General features: G+C 44.4%; 1 protein-coding gene across 1 annotated transcript in view; it reads right to left on the bottom strand.

The window, feature by feature from the left end:
* Window positions 1-12,225, bottom strand: part of MROH7 (maestro heat like repeat family member 7) — a gene marked incomplete at its 5' end in the record, with an annotated part of 43,519 nt that extends 31,294 nt beyond the window's left edge. Inside the window, 3 exons of the mRNA XM_079936392.1 lie at window positions 479-562; window positions 1,869-1,942; window positions 10,995-12,225. Of these exons, the coding sequence (XP_079792518.1) occupies window positions 479-562; window positions 1,869-1,942; window positions 10,995-12,225 (1,389 nt within the window). The remainder of the gene's footprint in view (window positions 1-478; window positions 563-1,868; window positions 1,943-10,994) is intronic.
* Window positions 12,226-22,821: the final 10,596 nt, after the last annotated feature.

Raw genomic sequence — 22,821 nt, 5'->3', positions numbered from 1 at the left:
CCAGGATTTTTCCTCTCTTTGCAGCTAAATATAATTCTGGAAGCTTCAGTGGTTATCCCAGCACAGACACTCTGGTGGTTCACTGAGAAGTGACTGGATTTAGCAAAGGGAAAAGGAACGTTCCTTCACAGGTTCCCCATCAGAAGGAATTTTGGGGGAAATAGTGTATAAAATACTAACGACGGCTCCCAGGTGCCTAAGGCTTTACAGTGAACTAACCTTTGGGTTCTGTCCTCCCAACAAGCCAAGGACACAGGTTTTATCACAGTCATTTGTGAGGTATTAAGAGCGAGGCTCCGAGAGGGGAAGTGACTTGGCTGAGCTCCCCCAGGGTAGGTGGGGGGCAGTTAGAGGTGGAGCCGAGACTCAAGCCCCAGTGTCTGTGCCTCGACTGTCCTCTGCCCATCACACCCCACTCCAGCCTCATCAGTGGGTGGACTCGGGACGTCCGCCCCCTCCCCACCCGGATGTCACAGACCGCAAGTTGCTCACGCACCGTCATCTTCTCTTCTTCCACGTCCAGCACATCCTGGCTCTTCTGGAGGCTGAGGGCATTCTCGACCTTGGGGGCAGCAGAGGGCAAAGCCGCAGGGTGAGAGCCACACTGAACCCAGCCCTCAGGGGCTGTCCCTTCACCCCCCTTAGCCACCTGCCACCTGCAGGCAAGCCGGCCTGCTCCTCCCCAGCTGCCAGCCCCCAGCGTCAGCTCAAGACAAGTGAGAAACCACAGGGGAACTTGAGGGGGCTGAAGACTTGAGAAGATTGTGGTGGCAGCGGGGAGGTTGGGGATAATCCCTGTAGGCTAGCATTTGGGGGAGGACCAGATATCAGGGACTGCAAAGCATTCTCTCCTCTCCAAGCAAGGGAGAAGAGGCAGGAGCCAATGCGACAGAAAGGGTCCCAGCACCTCAAGCTGAAATGCCATCGTAATTGAAAAGAGCCTTCTAATATCTACCCTTCTTAAGGGCACACACTAGTCGGATTAAGGCATTCTGCAACCTGAGAGAGGGAAAACATTAACCAACGTCTAATTAACCTATTAGTTCTCATTATCATTATTAAAGCAGAAGAAGAAAGAAACATGAAACAGATAAAATATATAGTAAAGAAAGCAAAACAAGAAAATCTAATGGACAGTGTGGTGGGTCAAAGATGTCACAACCTCTTTCCCACCCCTCCCATCAAGAGAACAGGTTGCACGGCCTGGCCTGGGTAGACCCCCTGCCTCCAGACTCTGTCCACCAACCAGGCTCACCCACACTCCGTGTGTCACACTCACATCCACCAGCCTGTCCAGTCTTCCCCCACTGGCCCTCACCAAGGCCTGTAGATGCTGGCTTTCTCTGGCCTCCAGAGGCCTGCTGCATGGCTAAGACCTGGGTTGGGCTTGTGTCCTGAAAAAGGTCATATCTAGCATTTCTCCCCACCCCACCCCCTTTTTTTAATTTGGCCATGCCACACAGCTTGCAGGATCTTACTCCTCCGACCAGGGATCGAACCCTGGTCCTAACCACTGGACCACCAGGGAATTCCCTTTTCTTCCGCTTTTAGAAACCCTCTCACAATTCATTCCATGGTTTAAAAAACTGTTATCGAGCACCTAGGATATGCCAGGCACTGCTCTAGATGCTAGGAATGCAGCTGGGAATAAGACAAACAAAAATCCCTGATTTATGGAGGATGCATCCCAGTGCGAGAGAATAACAAGAAACAAGAGAAACTTATAAAGCCTGTTGTGCTTCAGATGATGATGAGTACCAAGGAGGAGAGAAGAGCCAGGCAGAGAAACAAGGAATGCTGGGGGTGGGGTGGGTGCGGGGGGAGAGGGCGTCCCAGAAAAGTCAGGTGGGTATTAGCAGGAAGCATACCAGAGCTACTTTGTTGCCATCCTCTCTCTGCCCTGGCACCTTCACCAGACATGAGGCTACTTCATCGAAGGCTGCTGTGGGTCATAGTTCCATTGAGGAGAGGAGAGGAGAGGGTAAAGATATGGTGTAGCAGAGTCCCTTCCCACCTCCCCCACTGGGCCCCTCCAATCCTTACTCAGCCAGACTGAGCTCCCATCCCTAAAAGCCTTCAGGGGCCCCATTTCACCCAGCATAAAGCAAGCATCCTCGTTAATGCCTTCAAGGCCCTGCCAGGTCAGTCTCCCCTGCCCACCTCCCCAGCCTCACCTCCCCCTGCTCTCCCCTCACTCACCATGCGCCCACCACACTGGCCTCCTTCCAGGCCCAGCAAGCTTCCCCCTCAGGGCCTTTGCACAGGTAGTTTCTTCTACCTGGGCCGCTCCGCTGCCACACCCCCTTGCCCAGGTAGAGCCCCACCCTTCAGGTCTTTGCTTGCCTGCCACTCCTCAAAGAGGCCTCCCCTGACCTTCAGGCTAATGAAAGGCCCACTGTGATCCTCTTGTGCACCATCCTATTCTCTTCTTTCAGTTGTTATCACAATCTATAGTTAAACTCTTATTTGTTATAGCAGATATATGTTATTTTGTCAGCCCCAAAGTTCCTCATCTTTCTTCTGGTGAAAAAGCCTCTGTCTTCCATGTAGGCTACTCATTCCATATAGCTAGGTGAAGCTGCAAATCACACCCATCATCCCTCTTCAAATAAGGGTGGGCTTTACACCTGAAACTAATATAATATTGTCAATAAACAAACAAACGAATAAAGGTGGGCCTGGAACCCACGCTTGGCCAGTAAGAGAGTCCTGTGCCCCCAGACACAGTGATTGGTCCAGCTATGGGCTCTATTGGCTGAGCAGGGCCAATAGAGCCCTTGACTTAAGCGGGGCTGAGGGGAAGCCCAAGGAGAGAGACCCTGGAACTTCAGGGGTAACTTGGGCACCAGAGGCTACCAGAGGATGGAGTCAATAGTGAGAAGCAGAGACACCTCAATAGTAGTGAATAGAGCTAGCACCAAACCTTGGCTTCTAAGTACTAAAGGAACAAGTCTCCTTGGAGAAATGGCTGATTCTAGGACTTGGGCAGAGAAAGCGCAGGATGAGCCTGAGACATCTTGTACCAGAAAACAAGGAAGAGAGCCCAAGGAAGTATGGAAACACGTCAAAGAGATACAAAGCTTGCTCAAAAGGGATTCCTTGGTTAAACTCGGGAAAGTTTGAGTATCACAATAAATGATGGTAGCAACAGATTATGGTCCATCGAGTAAACTAGGAAAACATAAGTCCATACTAATATAAATAAGTAAATAACTAAATTGAAAGTTTGATGAGGAATGGTATATTTGCATAGTTTCAAAGTACCTCCTTAATATTTTTACATAATATTTACTAAAAAGGGGTAAATAATGACTTTACAGTGGAAAACCTTGGCAGCAACCATTGTACTCAAGAGATCAAAGTGAACATCGCCAGTAATGGAGCAAATCAGAATCATACACCACCAGATAGGATGCAATGAGGAAAACCAAGCATCATGTCTGTGCTATTCCTGCCAAAGATGGATGACATGAATCTGATCGTGAGGACACATCAGATAAACCCAAAATGAGGCACATCTTATAAAATAGCTGGCCTGTAATCTTCCAGTGTATCAGGCACACGACAGCCAAGGAAAGTCTGAGGGCTGGGGGAAACAAAACAGATGAAACAAAAAAGAACAATGAATGATTCTGACCTGTATCTTTTTTTAATAAAGAACATTACTGGGACAATTGGTGACATTTGAATGGGGCGTGATGATTAGATGGTAGCAGTGTATCAGTATTAATTTCCTGATTCTGATGGTTAACTTTTATCTTTTATTGTAAGAAACACATATTAAAATTCAAGATGGGTAGGATATCATTTGGCAACTTATTATCAAATTATTCAGAAAAAAATTTTATACTGTACTTTCAACTTTTCTGCAAGTTTTTATTGTTTTAATTTTTTTTAAAGAATGAGGGATAAATAGAGGCATTTTCAGACAAAAATGGAAAGAGTCGGCCATCAGCAGAATTCACTAAAGCAAATTCTAAAGGGAATTAATCCCAGATGGAAGGTCTGAGATGCAACAAGCAAATAAGAAAAAGAGGTTAATATTTTGGTAAATATAAGAACATTAACTACATAAAATAATAATAATGTTTATAGGGTTAAGAAAAAGACAGAATTAATATACATTACCAGGAGAGCATATAAATTGGTGGTGAGGGGGAGATTAAGTGGGGTTAACATGCTTCTAAGTCTTAAACTGTCTGGGAGGAAGATAAATGCATTGATTAGTTGGACTTTGTGATAAATTAAATACGCACATTGTAACTTCTAGAGAATCACTAAAAGACTTAAAACAGTAACTTCCCCACAAGTAACAGAGAAAAGAGGGAGGAAGAAACAACCCCAAAACCAAAAAAGGAGTAAAAAAGAAATATAGAGCAAGCAGAACAAAGAATACAAACATAAGATGATAGATATCAAGCTACCCATAATTGTAAATCAACTACACTTCAATTTAAAATTAAAAAAAATTTTTTTAACTATGCATAATTACATTAAATATAAATGGACTATGGGTTGGAAAACACAGTTTATAAAGAAGACAATGCTACATAAATTGATTTATAAATTCAATGAAATTCCAAGGAAAATCTAACAGATTTTTATTATATTTTATGGAAATAGACAAGCTGTTTCTAGAATCTGTATGGAAAAGTAAATCACCTAGAATAGACAATCTTGAGAAAGGACAAAGTTGGAGGACTTACAGTAATAAATATCAAGACTTACTCTAAAACACAGTAACTATGGCAATGGTTAAGGATAGTCAAACAAAGGAACAGAAAGAGTCCAGAAATAAACCTACGCATATACAGTCACTTGACTTACCTCAAAGGTGACACTGCAATTCAGTGGAGAAAGTAGGTCTTTTCAATAAATGGTCTGGAGCAATTAGATATCCACATGGGGGGAAAATGAGCCTTAAGTCCCTCTCTCACACTGTTTTCCAAAATTAATACATGATGCATTATAAATTTAATGTGAACAAAAAAACAATAAGACTTCTGGGGGAAAATATGAGACTATTTTCACAACCTTTGGGTACACATACTTGGATTATATCAATACAAAGAACTTCCACAAATCTATAAGAAAAAGACAACCCAAATTTTTTAAATGAGCAAAAGACTTGAACAGGCACTTCATAAAAAAGGATATACAGAGACTTCCCTGGTGGTCCAGGGGTTAAGAATCTGCCTTCCAATGCAGCAGACGCAGGTTTGATCCCTGGTCAGGGAACAAAGATCCCACATGCTGCAGGGCAACTAAGCCTGAACACCATAACTACTGAGGTTGCAGGCCATAGCTAGAGAGCCTGTGCACCACAACTAGAGAGCCCGTATGCCACAACTAGAGAGCCCGTGCACTCAGGAGCCCACGTGCTACAGCTAGAGAGAAGCCTGCACGCTGCAACAAACAGCCTGTGCGCAGCAACTAAGACCCAACACAGCCAAAAATAAATAAATATATTCTAAAAAAGGATATACAAATTGACAATAATCATATTAAAAGATGCTTAACATCAGTAGTCATCAAAAAATGCAAATTAAAATCACACCAAAATATCATTAGACACCAAACAGAATGGCTAAAATTTTGAAAACTAACAATACCAAATGTTTGTGAGGATATGGAGTAGTTGGAACTCTCACAGGTGAGATGGTAAATTAATTCAACCACTTTTGAAAAATTGGCAATATCTACTAAAGCTAAACATATGCTTATGCTATGACCCAGAAATTCCTCTTCTAGATAAATAAATGTATCTGTGTACCAAAAGACATGTACGAAAATGTTCAAAGTAACTTTATTTATAATATCCAAAATGTAGAAAAAATCCTAATGTCCATCAGCAAAGAATGGATAAACAAATTGTGGTATGTTCATAAGATGGAATACTGCAAAACAATAAAAAGAATCGACTATGATACATGCAACGATGTGGATGAATCTAAATGACATCATGGTGGGCTAAAGAAGCCAGAGTCAAAACAGTATATACTGTAGTATCCTATTGATAAGCAGTTCAAAAACAGGCAAAACTAGTCTATGGTGATACGAATCAGAATTGTTCCCTCTATGGCTGTTGTTAGCTGAGGGCAACTTGTGAGGGGGGATGTTACTACTAGCATCTACTGGGCAGAGACCAGGGATGCATCTTACAATGCATAGAACAGCTCCCCACGCACCCACACTCACACGACAAAGATCTATCTAACACAAAATGTCAATAGTGCCAAGACTGAGAAACCCTGCCCCAGAAGAAGGGGTATTGATTGGAAAGGATCACAAGGGAAGGTTCTGGGATGCCGGAAAAGATCTGTGTCTTGATCTGGGTGGTAGTTACCAGTGTGTATAGGTATGTAAATATTCATCAAGCTGTACACTTAAGGTTAGTAGTGCACTTTACGTATTTTACTGATATATGTTATACACCTTGAAAAAGTTTTTAAAAGACAAATACAGTTTGAAAATACATTGTTTTTAAAAATCCAAATGGACAAAATGCTCCTATTAAAAAACAAAAATTGACCCTAAATAGCCAAAACAATCTTGAAAAAGAACAAGGTTGGTAGACTCATATTTTCTGATTCCAAACTTACTACAAATCTATAGAAATCAAAACAGTGTGGTACTGGCATAGGACAGACATAAAGACCAATGGAATAAAATAGACATAAACCCTCATATATATGGTCAATTGATTTTTGACAAAGGTCTCAAGACCATTCAGTGGAAAAAGGATGCTCTTTTCAACACATGATGCTAGAAAAACTGGATACCCACATGCAAAAGAATGAAGTTGGACCCCTACCTCATACTACATACAAAAATTAACTTAAAGACTAAACTTAAAAGCTAAAACTATGAAACTCTTAGAAGAGAACATAGGGGGAAATCTTCATGACATTGGATATGGCAACAATTTCTTGAACATAACACCAAAATAACGGATAATAGACAAGTAGACAAATTGGTTCTCATCAAAATTAAACACTTTTATGCATCAAAGGACAATGTCAAAAGAATGAAAAGACAACTCACAGAATGGGTGCCAATATTTACAAATTGTACATCTGATAAGGAATTAATATCCAGAATGTGTAAAGAGCTAAAACTCAACAACAAAAAACAACCAAATTTGAAAATAGGTAAAGGATTGAATAATTATTTCTCCATAAAAAGATATACAAATGGCAAATAAGCATGTTAAAATGCTCAACATCATCAGTCATTAGGGAAATGCAAATTAAAATCACAATAAAATACTACTTCACACTCTTTAGGATGGCTATTATAAAAACGTTTTCTAAAAAATGGAAAATAACAAGTGTTGGCAAGGAGAGATTAGTAGTGCAGAAATTGGAACCCTTGTACTTTAGAACCCTTGTACATTTCTGGAGGGAATGCAAAATTGTACAGCTGATATGGGAAATAATTTGGCTGTTCCTCAAAAAGCTAAACATAGAATTACCATATGATCCAGCAATTCCACTCCTAGGTATATACCTAAAGGAATTGAAAGCAAGCGTTCAAACAGATACTTGTGTGCTGACGTGTATAGCGGCATTATTCATAAGAGCCAAAAAGTGGAAAAAACCCAAATATTTGTCCATGGACAAATAAAATGTGGTACATACATTGGAATATTATCCAACCATAAAAAGGAATGAAGTACTGATGCATGTTACAACATGGATGAACATTATGCTAAGTGAAATAAACCAGGTACAAAAGGACAAATGTATGATTCCATTTCATGAGTTACCTAGAGTAGGCAAATTCATAGAGACAGAAAATACATTAGCGCTTATGAGGGACTGGGGAGAGAGGAATGGGGAGTTATTGCCTATGGTGAGACCTTCTATTTGGGATGATGAAAAAGTTTTGGAAATAGATAGTGGTAATGGTTACACAATATTGTGAGTGCGACTAATGCCACTGAATGTTTAAGGGCTTCCCTGGTGGCACGGTGGTTAAGAATCTGCCTGCCAATGCAGGGGACACAGGTTCAAGCCCTGGTCCGGGAAGATCCCACATGCCACGGAGCAAAAAAGCCCATGCGCCACGACTACTGAGCCTGCGCTCTACAGCCCGCATGCCACAACTACTGAAGCCCATGCTCCTAGAGCCCGTGCTCCACAACAAGAGAAGCCACCGCAATGAGAAGCCCACACACTACAACGAAGAGTAGCCCCCGCTCGCCACGACTAGAGAAAAGCTCACGCACGGCAACAAACACCCAGCACAGTCAAAAATAAAATAAACAAATTTATTTTTAAAAATGTTTAAAATGGCATATGTATATTATATATATTTTACTACAATTTTTAAAAGATTAATAATATACCAAAAGCCATTGAATTGTTCACTTTAAATGGGTAAATTGTATAATATGTGAATTGTATCACAATAATAACTGGACTCCACATGCAAAGGAATGAAGTTGGACCCCAATTTCACACCATATACAAAAGTTAACTCAAAATGGATCAAAGACCTAAATTTCAGAACTAAAATTATAAAACTCTTAGAAGAAAACATAGGCATAAATTTTCATGATCTTGGATTAGGTAATAATTTCTTACATATGACACCAAAAGCACAAACAATGAAAGAAAAAATAAACTGGACATGATTGAAATTTAAAACTTTTGTGTTTCAAAGGACACTATGAAAAAAGTAAAAAGACAACCCATAGTTTAAAAAATATTGGCAAATTATATATCTGATAAGGTATATATCTTATCTGGGGATAAGGGATATAACTTATATTTAGAATATATAAAGATCACTTACAACTCAATAATAAAAAGACATGCCCAATTTTTTAAGTGGGCAAAGGATTTGAATTGACATTTATCCAAATAAGATATAGAAGTGACTGAGAGCATATGAAAAGTCGTTCAATATTACTACCCTTCAGGGAAATGCAAATCAAAACCACAATGAGATACTTCATACCCACCAAGATGGTTATAATCAAAAAGACAGACAAGTGGGAGGTACAAACTATTGGGTGTAAGATAGGCTACAAGGATGTATTGTGCAACATGGAGAATATAGCCAATAGTTTGTAATAACTGTAAATGGAGTGTAACATTTAAAATTGTATAAAAATAAAAGATAAAAATAATTTTAAGAAATTCAAAAGGATTCCTAGCTTTTTGTTAAAAAAAAAAAGACAGACAAACAATAACAAGTGTCATATACTGCTGGTGGGAATGTAAAATAGTTCAGCCACTTTGGAAAATGTTCTAAAATTGATTGTGGTGGTGATGGTTGCATAATTCTATGTATATTTTAAAACCATTAAATTGTACACTTTGAGTGACTTTTATGATATGTAAGTTTTATCTCAATAAAGCTGTTTAAACAAAAAGACCAACTTGTGTAAACAAAACTCCTCTACATCATCAGCATCATCAGTACAAAATAAGAATTGTATTAGAAAATAAGGTATGATTCATGGTAGCAATAAGAACTGTAAAGTACCTAAGAATTAACCTATCCAAAAATGCACTAGTCTTTTATGGAGAATTTTTAAAATTCTAGTAAAGGATATACCCCATATAAAGTAAAACTTGGGACTTCCCTGGTAGCGCAGTGGTTAAGAATCCACCTGCCAATGCAGGGGACACGGGTTCGAGCCCTGGTCTGGGAAGATCCCACATGCCGCGGAGCAACTAAGCCCATGCACCACAACTACTGAGCCTGTGCTCTAAAGCCCGCAAGCCACAACTACTGAGCCTGTGCACCTAGAGCCCGTGCTCCGCAACAAGAGAAGCCACCGCAATGAGAAGCCCACAGACCGCAATGAAGAGTAGCCCCCACTCGCCACAACTAGAGAAAGCCCACGTGCAGCAACGGAGACCCAGGGCAGTCAAAAATTAATTTAAAAAATTTTTGCTTAAAAAATAAAAAAATAAAGTAAAACTCCAATAGATGGATAGATTAATAACATTCCAATAAAAATGCCAGAAAGATTTTTTGAGGACCTAGACAAATGCATTTTAAAATGTATATAGAAGAATGAGGGCGTTCAAATAGCCTCCAGGGCATGGTGTGGATGCTGTTGTCCTCAGAATAGTTTTGAGAACTTTAAAGAGGGGTTTTCACCCTATCAGATATGAATGCATACTTGCAAAGCCATGGTAAATTTTTTTTTTTTTTTTTTTTTTTTTTTTTTTTTTGCAGTACGCGGGCCTCTCACTGCTGTGGCCTCTCCCATTGCGGAGCACAGGCTCCAGACACACAGATTCAGCGGCCATGGCTCATGGGCCCAGCCACTCCGCGGCACGTGGGATCTTCCCGGACCAGGGCACAAACCCGTGTCCCCTGCATCAGCAGGCGGACTCTCAACCACTGCGCCACCAGGGAAACCCATGGTGAATTTTTTTTAATTGCAATATGGTATTGGTGCATGAACAAACAAAAATATTTGGAGATATAAATAAGAGGGAGAAGATCTTCACAACATCAAAAACTGGTGGGGGATTCCTTTACAGAACTCTTGCACATCAGAAGTGAGCCACAGGTTCCAGATTGGACCCCAAGGCTTCACTTAGGTGGGGACCTCAAAAACTCAAGCCTGCCTGCTCCACTGTTCAAACTTTGACTTGAGAAGACAGACCTGAAATTTCTTAATAAGGAAAGGAAGGTATAGTTAGTTAGTTGACTTGTAATTTGGACAGAATGAAAGTATGATTATATGGAGATATTATATTACAGTTAAGAAAATTGAAACTCAGAGAGATTAAGTAACTTGTCCCAAATCACACAGCAAGCACTAGATCTCTCATGTATAATTAATATATTGCATGTTATTCATTGCATGCTGTCCCCTTCTCACGTATAGTTAATATATTGCATGTTATCCGTTGCATGCTCTTCCCTTCCTTTCCCCTCTCCTCTCCCCTCCCCGCCCTACAAGTCTGAATAGGGTTCTTCCAGGTCAGTGTCCTCTCTGGGGCTGGCGCTCTGGCCTTACTCACCCTGAGGGATGCTCTGGAAGGCTGTGGAGTCCTTGTTCATGGTGTCACTGGGGGGGAACCCCAGTGGGAACTGGCCCACCTCGACACTAGTCATCTTGCTCCAGCTCCCCGGATTCCCCTCTATGGGCGCTGTGTGGATGCTCTTGTCCTCGGAACAGTCCTGCTGGCTGCTCAGTGTCAGGGTGGAGGTGTCACTGAAGGTGAGGCTGGAGACCAGGCTCAGAGTCTCATTGGAGCCCAGGATCGGGGTCATGCATGAGGGTGGAGAAGGGGTGGAGTTGGGTCCCTGGGTGCTGGAGTGCAGGCTGATAGCCCCGCTGGGACCAAGAAACCGGGTCAAGCATGAGGCCTGAGTGATGGTCATGTTCAAATCAGACTTGGGATTGTCATTTGAAGTCATGTTGATGGTTCCCTTGGAATTCGTGTTCCAGGCTGCACCAAAGGTTCTTTTTGAAACAAATCCAGAGATGTTATGTGAAACCAAAGTGGTGGTCTCGTTCATGTCTGGCATTAGAGACCCAGGAGAACTTGGAGCTGCATTCAGGTCCAGCTTGGAGATGTTTCCTGAGCCCACACTGAGCAGCTTATTGGAATCAGGATCCAGAGAAGAGTTTGGGGCTGGAATAAGGAGAGCTTTTGAGCCTGGCCTGGAGATGCTTTGGCCCAGAACAAGGGTTTCTTTTGAATAAGGCCTTTTAAATGGGTTTGATTCAGGCCTGGAAGGACTGGAGTTACTCTGACCCAAAACAAAACTCTTGCTTGGGAGGGAGCTGAAGGCCTCCTCAGAATCTGGCCCAGAGCGGTTCCCCAAACTCAGACCCTGGGCTTCCGTAGAGCCAGGGCTCAGAACGAGGTTTGAGGCTGGACTTAGGGCCCCCTGTGAGTCAGCTGTTGAGATGTGATTGGAATCCAAACCCAAGGCTTCACCAGAGTGGGCAGTGGTGATCTGGAGGCAGGCTGGAGCTGCGGCCCTGCTGTCATCAGGTCTGGGGGTGTTATCAGATGCCAGGCCAGGGGCTTCCTCCGAGACAGGACTCAGAGTTGGATTAAGGTCTGGAACAAGAACCAAGCCAGGACCCAGGGGTGGATTCAAGACAGGAACAAGTTCCGTATCTAGGTTGGGCCCAGAGATGGTGTCAGAGCCTAAAACAGGGGCCTCAGTGGAGTTGAGAGTGGGTATCATCTTTGTGTCTTCACGGAGGACCAGACTAGCCCCTGGATTCATGGCCATGCCTGGTCTGGAGGTCTCTCAATGCCACTGCTCCCTTCTGTCCAATAGCCTACTGTTGAGCTCCTGAGAGGGAGAAAGGCAAATTGAGCCTCACTTGTTGAAAACCTTCCATGGCTCCCCACCGTCCTTAGCATGAAGTCCCTGGGGTGACTTACGAGGTCCTTCATGACCACGTCCAGCCCACCTGTCCAGTCCCGTCCTGCACAGCTCTCGCCTGTGTTCCCTTCTTTGACCACACCCTGCTCCCTTGCAGCTCACGGCCCTTACATGCAATTGCCTTGTCCTGGAACCTCCTCCTACTGTCCTTGCCGATCCCACTCTTCTGAGCAAATGATTCATGGCACTTTATTCCAATGACTTGTTTAGTGGTCCAGCCCCTGCTAGAGATGAGCTCCCCACTGGAGAGAACTATGCACATCTTAGTGCCAGGGGCGTCCCCAGCACCTAACACAATGCCAGGTCCACAGTAAGAAGTCCACAAATACTAGACCAATGAGGATCCCCCTTAAGGCAGAAAAAGGGAAGGGGGAGCCTCCTTACTTACCCTACTTCCAGCCAACCCCTAAGTTCCTAGAACTATTCTGTGAATGACTGTGGTTCTAGATTCCCAAAGCAGCCTTGACAGAGCTGCCCACGGCCCTTAGCAGTTTGCTCTGGGTGCGGCAGGCACCTGGGGCAATCAACCAAAACAGAGCCTGTCTCAGCCCAGCAATCTGACTGCTGGGTGAACTCCCCAATCCTCACACTCTATCCTGCCCCCATACCTGGGCCACCCTTCCTACGGGAATTGTAGGGACAGCTCACCTGCATGCATGGTGTTCTTAAGCAGGAGTTGGTCCCTGGGAGGAGATGCAAAAGGAGAGCAAGTCAGGCAAGAGTGGCTTTTCCAACACTTACTGAGCAAAGTCTGAAGTCCAGGCATGCACATCTGCTAACAAAATCTCCCTGCGCACACACACACGGTCCCAGAAGTTAGGTATGACTACTGCATTATATACTTAAGGAAGTGGAGGTCAAGGGGAGGAAGATGACCCACCCCACTGGCCCTCAGGGCAGCCAAGACCACCTCTTTATGCCACCTGACTTCCTACCCTCAATGGCTTCCCATTGTCTTCAGGACAGCATCCCCAATCCTTAGCAGGACCTAAAAGGCCCTTCTGTGTCTGGCCCCAACTCCCTTTTCTCCCTTCTTGCCCCTCCATACTCCCTCTATACCCACCTCTTCATTCCAACATCCCTCAGCTCCTTTGAGTTTCTCTGAAGAGCCAAGCTCCCAGGTTAACTCTGGCCCTCCATAGGTTGGGCACCCCCTTCTCCAGCCGCATTCCCTGACTAACACCCACAGCTTCACCCCTTCAGATTTCAGCTTATATGTTATGAGCCTTCCAGGTCCCCCAGACAGGTGAGGTCCACTTATAAGTTCCCAGGGCATCTTATCCACGTCCTTTCTTGGCACACGATATCTGGTTTCCTCACTAGACAAGAAGACCCATAAGACTCTAGCGCAGCACCTGGCACACAGTGAATTTTCAATAAGTGAGCTTGTTATTTCATCTTTTTATCTCTTCATTCATTCATCCATTCTGTCACTAGTTCATTTCAACACGTATTCATTTATTATTCATTTATGCACTAACTTATTCACTAAGTCATTTACTCATCCCATAAATTTTGCTGTGCATGTTTATGGCTTGGCTTTGGAAAAACATAGATCTGGAGTCATGTAGTCCTGGGTTCAAATCTCAGCTCATCCTCTTAGTAGTGTTAGTAAATCTGGGGAAGAGACAGTCCCGCTCTGGCTCTCACCCTGCCCATCTCTAATATGGGGCACATAAAGCCTGCCACCCAAGAGTAGTTGAAGTCTCAGTGTCTGGCATGCAGCCCACGTGGCCCACTGAAGGGCTTCTCTAAATGTTAGTACTTGTTCTGCTACTCTCTGCGAGGCACTGTGGGCAGAGAACAGTAAGGTGCTCAGAGCCCAGCGGGACCTGCCGTCACCCCCAAGCACGCAGTTCATGCAGACCTTTGCAATCTGCCTCAGAGGAAGGAAGCGTTCACCTACCATCAGCACCAGAGGTGATTTTAACCTGAAGCTAATGAAATTGAAAATATCAAGGCTCCTTGCTCATATAGCTCTTTTCCAAAGGGACTGTCCTTAATTTTGTGTTCACGTTTTGTCTTCTTCTACTTAAAGAGGAGCCTCCAAATTATAAAAAGCCTCAGGCTCCAAAAAACCCTGGATCACCCCACCCGAATTCTCCCCTCGTGAAACACACACACACACACACACACACAGGCTATAGTTAACAAAGGGAGGCATTTTCAACCTGGAAAAAAATATGAGTCAGGTACAGCCTATGAGGCAGTCAGCAGGATTTTGTAAGGCCTCACCGGTTTAGCCTGTGAAAGAGAATAATTTCTACCCCTCTGATCCAGCAGATGCACAATACTGGTCACTGGGCAGGAAGGCACATGTCCCAGCTCTGGCTGACCCTCCTTCATCCATGAGAAAAGAGCGATCTCTCCCACTTTCTCCTGTTCTCTCAGTCTTCCTCCTCCACCCTGCAGCAGACAGGCAAGGCTTCAGAGCTGCCTGACAGTGGGGGGTAGCCCACATCTTACCCGCCACCAAAGGGAAGTTGTACACTGGGAAGAGTGACGGTTGCTAAGGGGCTTGGGTGGTACCCAAGAGAGCTAAAGGAGGTCACTGCACAGCTACCTATTGGCCTTTGCCCCCAAGCTCTGGGGCCCCAAATAAGGAGAGTAGAGGGAGGCCATAAAACACCTAGTGCAGTCAGAGACCAACAGAACCATGGACCGATTCCCATCCTCTCTCCTCCACTTCTGTGAACCTTTCCAGGACCTTAACAGGGGTTTCTGGAGCTCTCCGGAGGAGGAACTATCAGTGGGTCTTCCAGTTCCTCTTTGAGAACATGTTTATCAGTCGTATAGGCCTGGAATGTGTTAGGCACTCATGTGAGTATGTGTGCCCACACACCTGACACTGAGGTACCTCAGACCTAGAGAATCCGAAACAGAACATGCCAGCTTTCCTCCATATCAGACCCTCTTATTCTCCTACGTTGCAAGAAACTGGCACCATTACCCAAGCCAGAAAAAATATTATCCTTGACTACTCTCTTCTTCACTTGCTGAATCCAAATTTGGCCAAGTTCTGCTAATTCTGGCTCCAGAAAATCTCCCAAGTATCTCCCCATATCTCCATCACCACTGCTAAACCCAAGTACAGCTCCCATTGCTTTGGGGCTCTGTCTTCGAATTGCCCTCTCAACAAGGGTCTCTGTGTGTAAGGGCAGCTCTCAATAAACCATTTTCCAAATTGAGCCACAAAGATCTTCCTTTAAAATTACATTCAGTAGTGTGGTACTGGCAAAAGGATAGACATATAGGCCAATGGAATAGAACTGAGAGTCCAGAAATACATCTATGCATCTATGGTCAATTGATTTTTGACAAGGATGCCAACTCCTTTCAGTGGGGAAAGAATAGTCCCTTCAACAAATGGTGGTGGGACAACTGGAAATCAATATCTAAAAGAATAAATTGGACCCTTTTCACACTAGATACAAAAGTTAACTCAAAATGGATTAAAGACCTAAATATAAGAGGCATAAATACATAGGCAAAAACATAGGCATAAATCTTCATGACCTTGAATTTGGCAATGATTTCTTAGATATGACACCAATAGCATAAGCAACAGAAGAAAAAATAGGTAAACTGAACATCGGCAAAATTAAAAACTTGTGCATCAAAAGATACTATTAGGAAGTGAAAACACAACTTATAGGATGTAAGAAAATATTTGTAAATCATGTATCTGTTAAGAGTCAAATATCTAGAACATATAAAGCACTCTTACAACTTAACAACAAAAAGACAAACAACCCAATTTAAAAATGGGCAAACAGGCCTTCACTGGTGGTGCAGCAGTTAAGAATCCACCTGCCAATGCAGGGGACACGGGTTCGAGCCCTGGTCCAGGAAGATCCCACATGCCACGGAGCAACTAAGGCCGCGAGCCACAACTACTGAGCCCGTGTGCCACAACTACTGAAGCCCACACACCTAGAGCCCATGCTCTGCAACAAAAGAAGCCACCACAATGAGAAGCCCATGCACCGCAACGAAGCGTAGCCCCCACTCACCACAACTAAAGAAAGACCGTGTGTAGCAACGAAGACCCAACGCAGCCATAAATAAAATTAATTAATTAATTAAATTAAAAGAAAAAAAAGAAATCCATACCAAAATACATCATGAGTAAACTTCTGAAAACTAAAGGCAATGAAAAAAAAAATCTTAAAAGCAACCAGAGAGAATTACCTATAGGAGAACACCAATTCAAATCACAGCAATCTTCTCATCTGAAGCCATGGAGGCCAGAAAGAAGTGGTACACATTTTTTAAGTGCCGAAAAAAAAGAACTGTCAACCACAAATTCTATAATTGGCAAAGTTATTCTTCAGGGGTGAAGGAGAAATAAAGAAACTCTTAGATGGGACTTCCCTGGTGGTCCAGTGTTTAGGACTCCATGCTTCCACCGCAGGGGGCATGGGTTCAATCCCTGGTCAGGGAACTAAGATCCCACATATGCCGCACAGTGTGGTGCCCCCCACCAAAAAAAAAAAAAAAAAAAAAAAAAAAAGATTCTCTTAGATGAAGGAAAAATGCATATGCAAATTCAACCGTGCCGATCCCCTCTTAGAACCTCTCTGTGACTTCTTATGGCTTTTTAGACTATGGGGTGTGGGTTATATTATATTTCCTAAAAGACAGATTCCCAGGCCTCCCTCTTAGAAATTCCACTTTGCAGCCCTGAGGAGGCTCTGAGGGGGCCTTTTATCAAGCTCTCCCCCTCCAACCCTCCCCAAAGTGATCATCACATAGCTGGTGGACAGGCCACAAGGGGAGACCCTCTAATCTTCAGTCTGATGTCTGTTTCTTTTGCCAGGACCCTCAGCCCACAGGCCTTGCCCCTGCATCTCTCCAGCTACATCCATCCCCTTCCCCAGCCCTATGCTTGAGCCACTTCCAACTTCTCCTAGTGCTTCAAATGGGACCTTTGCAAATACTCTTTCCTCTTCCCCAAGACTACTCACCTAAACCTCCATCACTTCCCCTGGTTAACACCTAGTCACTTTCCAGATGCCAGCTTAGGTGTCTTTTCCTCCTGGAAGTCTTCCTGGGACCCTCAAATGTGGGTAAGGTGCCCACCTCATGTGATCACCCTGTACCAGAGGATTGCTCTGTTTACTTGTATGTCTCCACTTTAGAAAATGAGCTTGGTGAGTGTCTATTACCCCCGTTTTCCCAGGACATGGCATAGCGCCTAGCACACAGAGAAGGTTCAGAACACTTTAACGGAATAAGGGGATGAATGGATGAAAGACAACTCTTCAAGACAGGTATCATTATCCTCATTTACTAGCATGTTAATTCAGACTGATCAGGGACATAAATAGATTTTTGCAAAGTCCCCAGAAAGTGGCAGAGGAACGATTCAAACCCAGGTATTCTTAGCTCACAGTTTTCCCTACAAGATCCCAGAGATTCCCAAGGTACGAATCACTCAGTGAAGCCAAGTCTTCCCGTTTCCCCCATTCCCTCTGCCACTCTTAGGCCTCTACCCTAGAGGAAAAGTCCAGTGAAAACAACGCGCCTCTCCTGATGCCCAGTTATAATGCACAAATCCAGGGCTTTGGAGTCAGCTGGACTTGAATTTGAAACCTGCTCTTTCTCTCACCAATGGTGTGAACCTGGGAAGGTTAGCCTCACCACACTGCACGTCTATATTAATACTCAATCCACAAGGTAAGGTAGGGAATAAAATGGGATAATGCACATAGGGATGATCGTAGCATCTGGCCCCCAGCAGTTCCCCACATAAACGTCCATCCTCACCGTCCCTTCCTCGCCCGCCCTGGGTGATGGCTGGGTGGGGGCCGTGAGAAAAGGATCAAGTCTGGCTTTTAGCTTCTCAGCCTCCTCTTCCCCCCAGGCTGTGGTAGTCCCTCCTGAGTCTTCTGACTCTCCCTCTCCTCCCCCCGGACTCCCATCCACCGCATTCTCAGAACTTGATAGCCTAAACCCTTTGTCCATGAGCCTTAAGTGCTGATGTAAAAGTTCAATGTGTTACCTCCACCTGGGGCATCCACATGGTAACAGAAATTCAGCCGTTAGTCAAAGATATGAAGTTCTAACTGTGGAATTACAGCCAGAGCGGGAAGACTTTTACCCAGGGAGGGGGGGGTCAAGGTGGTAACTGCCTTGTGGAGGCTGCCTCCACCCCTGAGACTTTCCCAGAGCCACACTGAAGCTTACCTAGGCTCCCCCCAACTCCAGGCAGTGTCGTGGTCTTTGTGAGGTCACCATGACTCAGAGTTCCCAGCCAATGAGGCCCCTTCTCATGCCTACACAGTGGGAAGAAGCAGGAAGATGTCCTTTCAAAGAAGGAGCTATTGGGCTTCCCTGGTGGCGCAGTGGTTGAGAGTCCGCCTGCCGATGCAGGGGGTGCGGGTTCGTGCCCCGGTCCGGGAAGATCCCACATGCCGCGGAGTGGCTGGGCCGGTGAGCCATGGCCGCTGAGCCTGCGCATCCGGAGCCTGTGCTCCGCAACGGGAGAGGCCACAACAGTGAGAGGCCCGCGTACCGCAAAAAAACAAAAAAAAAAAGAAGGAGTTATCTTCTAACCCTCTACCACTGCCTGGAAATGACCTACCTCAGGGACTTCCCTGGTGGCACAGTGGTTAAGAATCCACCTGCCAATGCAGGAGGCACGGGTTCAAGCCCTGGTCCAGGAAGATCTCACATGCCGTGGAGCAACTAAAGCCCGTGTGCCACAACTACTGAGCCCACGTGCCACAATTACTGAAGCCCACACGCCTAGAGCCCGTGCTCTGCAATAAGAGAAGCCACTGCAATGAGAAGCCTGCACACTGCAACGATGAGTAGCCCCCACTCGCTGCAACTAGAAAAAGCCCGCACGCAGCAAAGAAGACCCAACGCAGCCAAAAATAAATAGAATAAAATAAAATAATTTTTAAAAAAATGAAATGAGCTAACTCAAACGAAGACTGACTTCCTTGCCTGGCATGCAAGCCTCCCCATAAAAGCCCCTCACCCTGTGACCTTATGCCTCCATTTATTTTCGGTGACAGACTGGTTCCAAGGAACAGGGCAGGTTTGGGGCACAGCAGACCTGAGATGGAATCTCATGGGTAGTGCTGTGTGTGCAAAGCGCTTGTAATCAGACAACCTGTAAGGAGGAAACCGAGACCCACAGAGGGAAAAGATTAGCCCAAGGTCATGAGCTAGGACGCTGCATGTGTCCTTTGTCTCTCTGGGGCTCCACCCTGCTTCCGCAGGCACAGATAACAGTGTGGAGCTGGGGCAGGCCAGGAGACCCAGAATGTGAAACCTGGATCCTGTGATAAGGAAATGAAGGCAATGCTATTATCTTCCTAAAGACGAGCTGCTTAACGATGAGCAATAACTAAGCTAACTAAGACAACCAGTGACTTCAAACTTCAGAACAGTAGTGGAACTGTCCACTAAGCTGTATTCCCACTTACCCAGATCATTAGACCCTAGGAGAATCTGTGTATGTCATGTGATGTGCTGAGTTCTACGGCCCGGAAACCTGCCTCCTCACACGTAGTCCCCACCCCCAGGTGTGTCAGCTCTGGAGAGTGGGTCCCCTTCTGTCTACCTGGGATCTCGCCTTTGCGGCCCCCTCCCCCACCCCCTGCTTCCCCACTCCTGGCCCTGCACCTCCCACTCCCCCCGCTGCTTAGCTGCTCCTCCACCTGTTTTTTTCCGTGGCCTCCCAACATGGCCTCTCAGAAAAAATCCTCCAGCAAACTTGCTTCTTTCCCCGCAGCCCCTCACTCGCTCTTTAACTGCAGGGACAAGAACCCTTTCTGACTCCTCCGTCTCCTCCCCTGGCCTCAAGCACCCAACTCATCACCAAGTCCTTCTGCTTCCAAATCTGTCCTGTCCCTCCAACTCCATACCCTCCGTCTTGGCTGAGGTCCTCACCATTATTGGAAACCCAGATTCTGGCCAGTCTTCTCAATAAAATCCAGCTCCATCCTGCAGCTAGGGAGCATCCCTGACAACTCATTTCCCCTTAAGCCCTCCCACTTCCCACAAGGTCACATCCACACTCCTTGGTCTGGAATTGAGGCCCCTTCACAGTCTGCCTTTGCCTACCTACCTGCCTTGTTTCTGCTCCCTTTTCAATTTTTTAAGTGTGTACTGAAGCACCATATACATACAGAACATTGCACATACCATGTCAATTTTGATGAATCTTCACCGAGTGGGCGCACCCACGTAACCAGCACCCAGATCTAGAAATGGAACCCACCAGGATCCCAGAAACCCTCCAGTCACTATCCCCGCCCCGCGGAGGGTAAGTGCTATCCTGACTTCTAACAGTACTGTTTAGATTTGCCTGTTTCTGGACTTTATACAAATGGAATTCTCCAGCACAGACTCTTGCTTCTGGCTTCTTTGGTTCAATATTAAATTTGTGAGATTTTACATATCTTTGCACGTGTTGGCTGTTCCTTCTTCTAAACGTTGGCTCCCCTCTAGTCTCTTCCTGATCTTGATCTCTTTCCAGAGCCTTCAGGAAGTTAGTTGTTCTTCATATTTTGTCCAGAGCTCATAACTGCTATCTCTAGGAGGGTTGGTCTGATAGGAGCTACCTTGCCATTACCAGAAGTAGAATCTCTCCTTTTTAATTTTTATCTTATTTTTTTTCCTTTTTCCTTTCTTTAGGATTCCTGAATTTGCCTTTCTTCTCTCACTCCTTTATTCCCCTTTTCTATCCGTATGGAATTTGCATATTTTGTATCTATTCCTTAGGGTTCCTCTAGCCATTTTAATATGCATGCTTTACATAGAAAAATCTAAAGTTAAGTAATACTGTTATCCTCCGCCAGAAAAATCAAAAAACAAAAGACATAAGGACCTGAAAAGAGTTTAACACTAATCAGCCAACTTATATACCATTGTTATCCTTTATTTTAGTCCTGCTCTGATTTTTAAATCCTACCAATTAGACATCATTGTTTTATGCAATCAGTGTTTGTTTAGATTTAACCAATATCTCACCAATATTTGGTCTGATCATGTAACCGAGCAGGACTCTATGGGGCCTTCCTAGACAGAACACCCCTCCTTTTCCTCCACCTGTCTCTTGTTTGTAGAAAAACTTTAGCCTCCTAGGCCTTCCCCAAGTTCTAAAGAATAAATTTAATCAGAGGAGTGAGAAAATGCAGAAGCAAAGGAAAAGAGTCAGAGTTAAGCAAGACAACATAATAAGTGTAACCATTAAACAAAGTCAAGAACCTTTAGTTCCTCCTCAAGGGCTATAGATAATATCCTGAGTCATGTCCTTTGAGCTATTTTTCAGATACTGAAAGCCCCACCAGGGGGAAGATGTTAACCGTATGTCACCCACAGCACTTAGACCTCGGACCTCTTGGAACCAGAAGGTTGATGATGTTGACTCCCTATTACCTCACCACCAACCAATCAGAAGAATGTCCACCAGCTGATCACACACCCCACAACCTCCCTCCCTCACACTGTCCTTAAAAACCTTTCCTTAAAGCCATCAGGGAGTTCGGATCTTTTAAGCACTAGCTGCGTAAACTCCTTGCTTGGCACCCAGCGATAAATGCTGCATTTTCCTTTATCACAGCCTGGTGTCGGTAGATTGGCTTTACTTCACACGGGCGAGCAAGTGGACCGATGTTTGGTTCGGTAGCAATCATTTTTTTAATTCAATCTCAGACCTTCCATCTGGGATCCATTTCCTTCTGCCTAAAGAATAGCCTTAAAAAAAAAAAAAGAAGAGCCTTGATAAATTCCTTAATAAGAGTTTACTAGTGATAAGCTCTTTTAGTTTTTGTTTACAAAAAAAATTTTGCCCTCATTCTTGAAAATATTGTCACTGCATGTAGAATTCTAGGGTGTCTGTTATTCTATTTTAGCACATCAAAGTGAATATCCCACTGCTTTCTGGCCCCCATTGACGTTTCTAGTTCATTATTCCACTGGAATCATTCCCCAGTCTCATCTCCTACCATTTCCTCCTACACAATTTCTGCTTTAGCAACACAGTGGTTTCCCAGAACTCACAGTGATGTTTCTTGCCTCTGTGCCTTTTCTCATGCTGTTCCTTCCATGCAGAATGCTGTTTCCCTCCCATTCCTCCCCATTTCATCTGCATAACTCCTACTCATCTGTCAAAACCCAGTGGTATCTTCTCTAAGAAGTCTGTCATGAGCCCCTCCCCACAGCTGTTTTAGGACTTTCTCCTCTGCTCTTGCAGCGTTATTACACCTTATTACAGTGTGCTATCAATTTCTTGTAACATGATTATTTCCTCCATTAATCTGAGAACGCTTTAAGAACAGAGATGATGTCTTATTCATCTTTGCATGCCTGGTACCCAAGGCCTGACCCATACCTGGTACCAAGTATACTTGGGTCAGCATTTCAATACTTCAGTAAGTATTTCCTGAAGAAATGTCTTATTCTCACTTTGGCCTCCTCCAC

The sequence above is a fragment of the Stenella coeruleoalba genome, assembly GCF_951394435.1.
Source record: "Stenella coeruleoalba genome assembly, chromosome: 1".
In the NCBI taxonomy this organism is placed as follows: Eukaryota; Metazoa; Chordata; class Mammalia; order Artiodactyla; family Delphinidae; genus Stenella; species Stenella coeruleoalba.
This window is presented reverse-complemented; position numbering and strand designations above follow the sequence as displayed.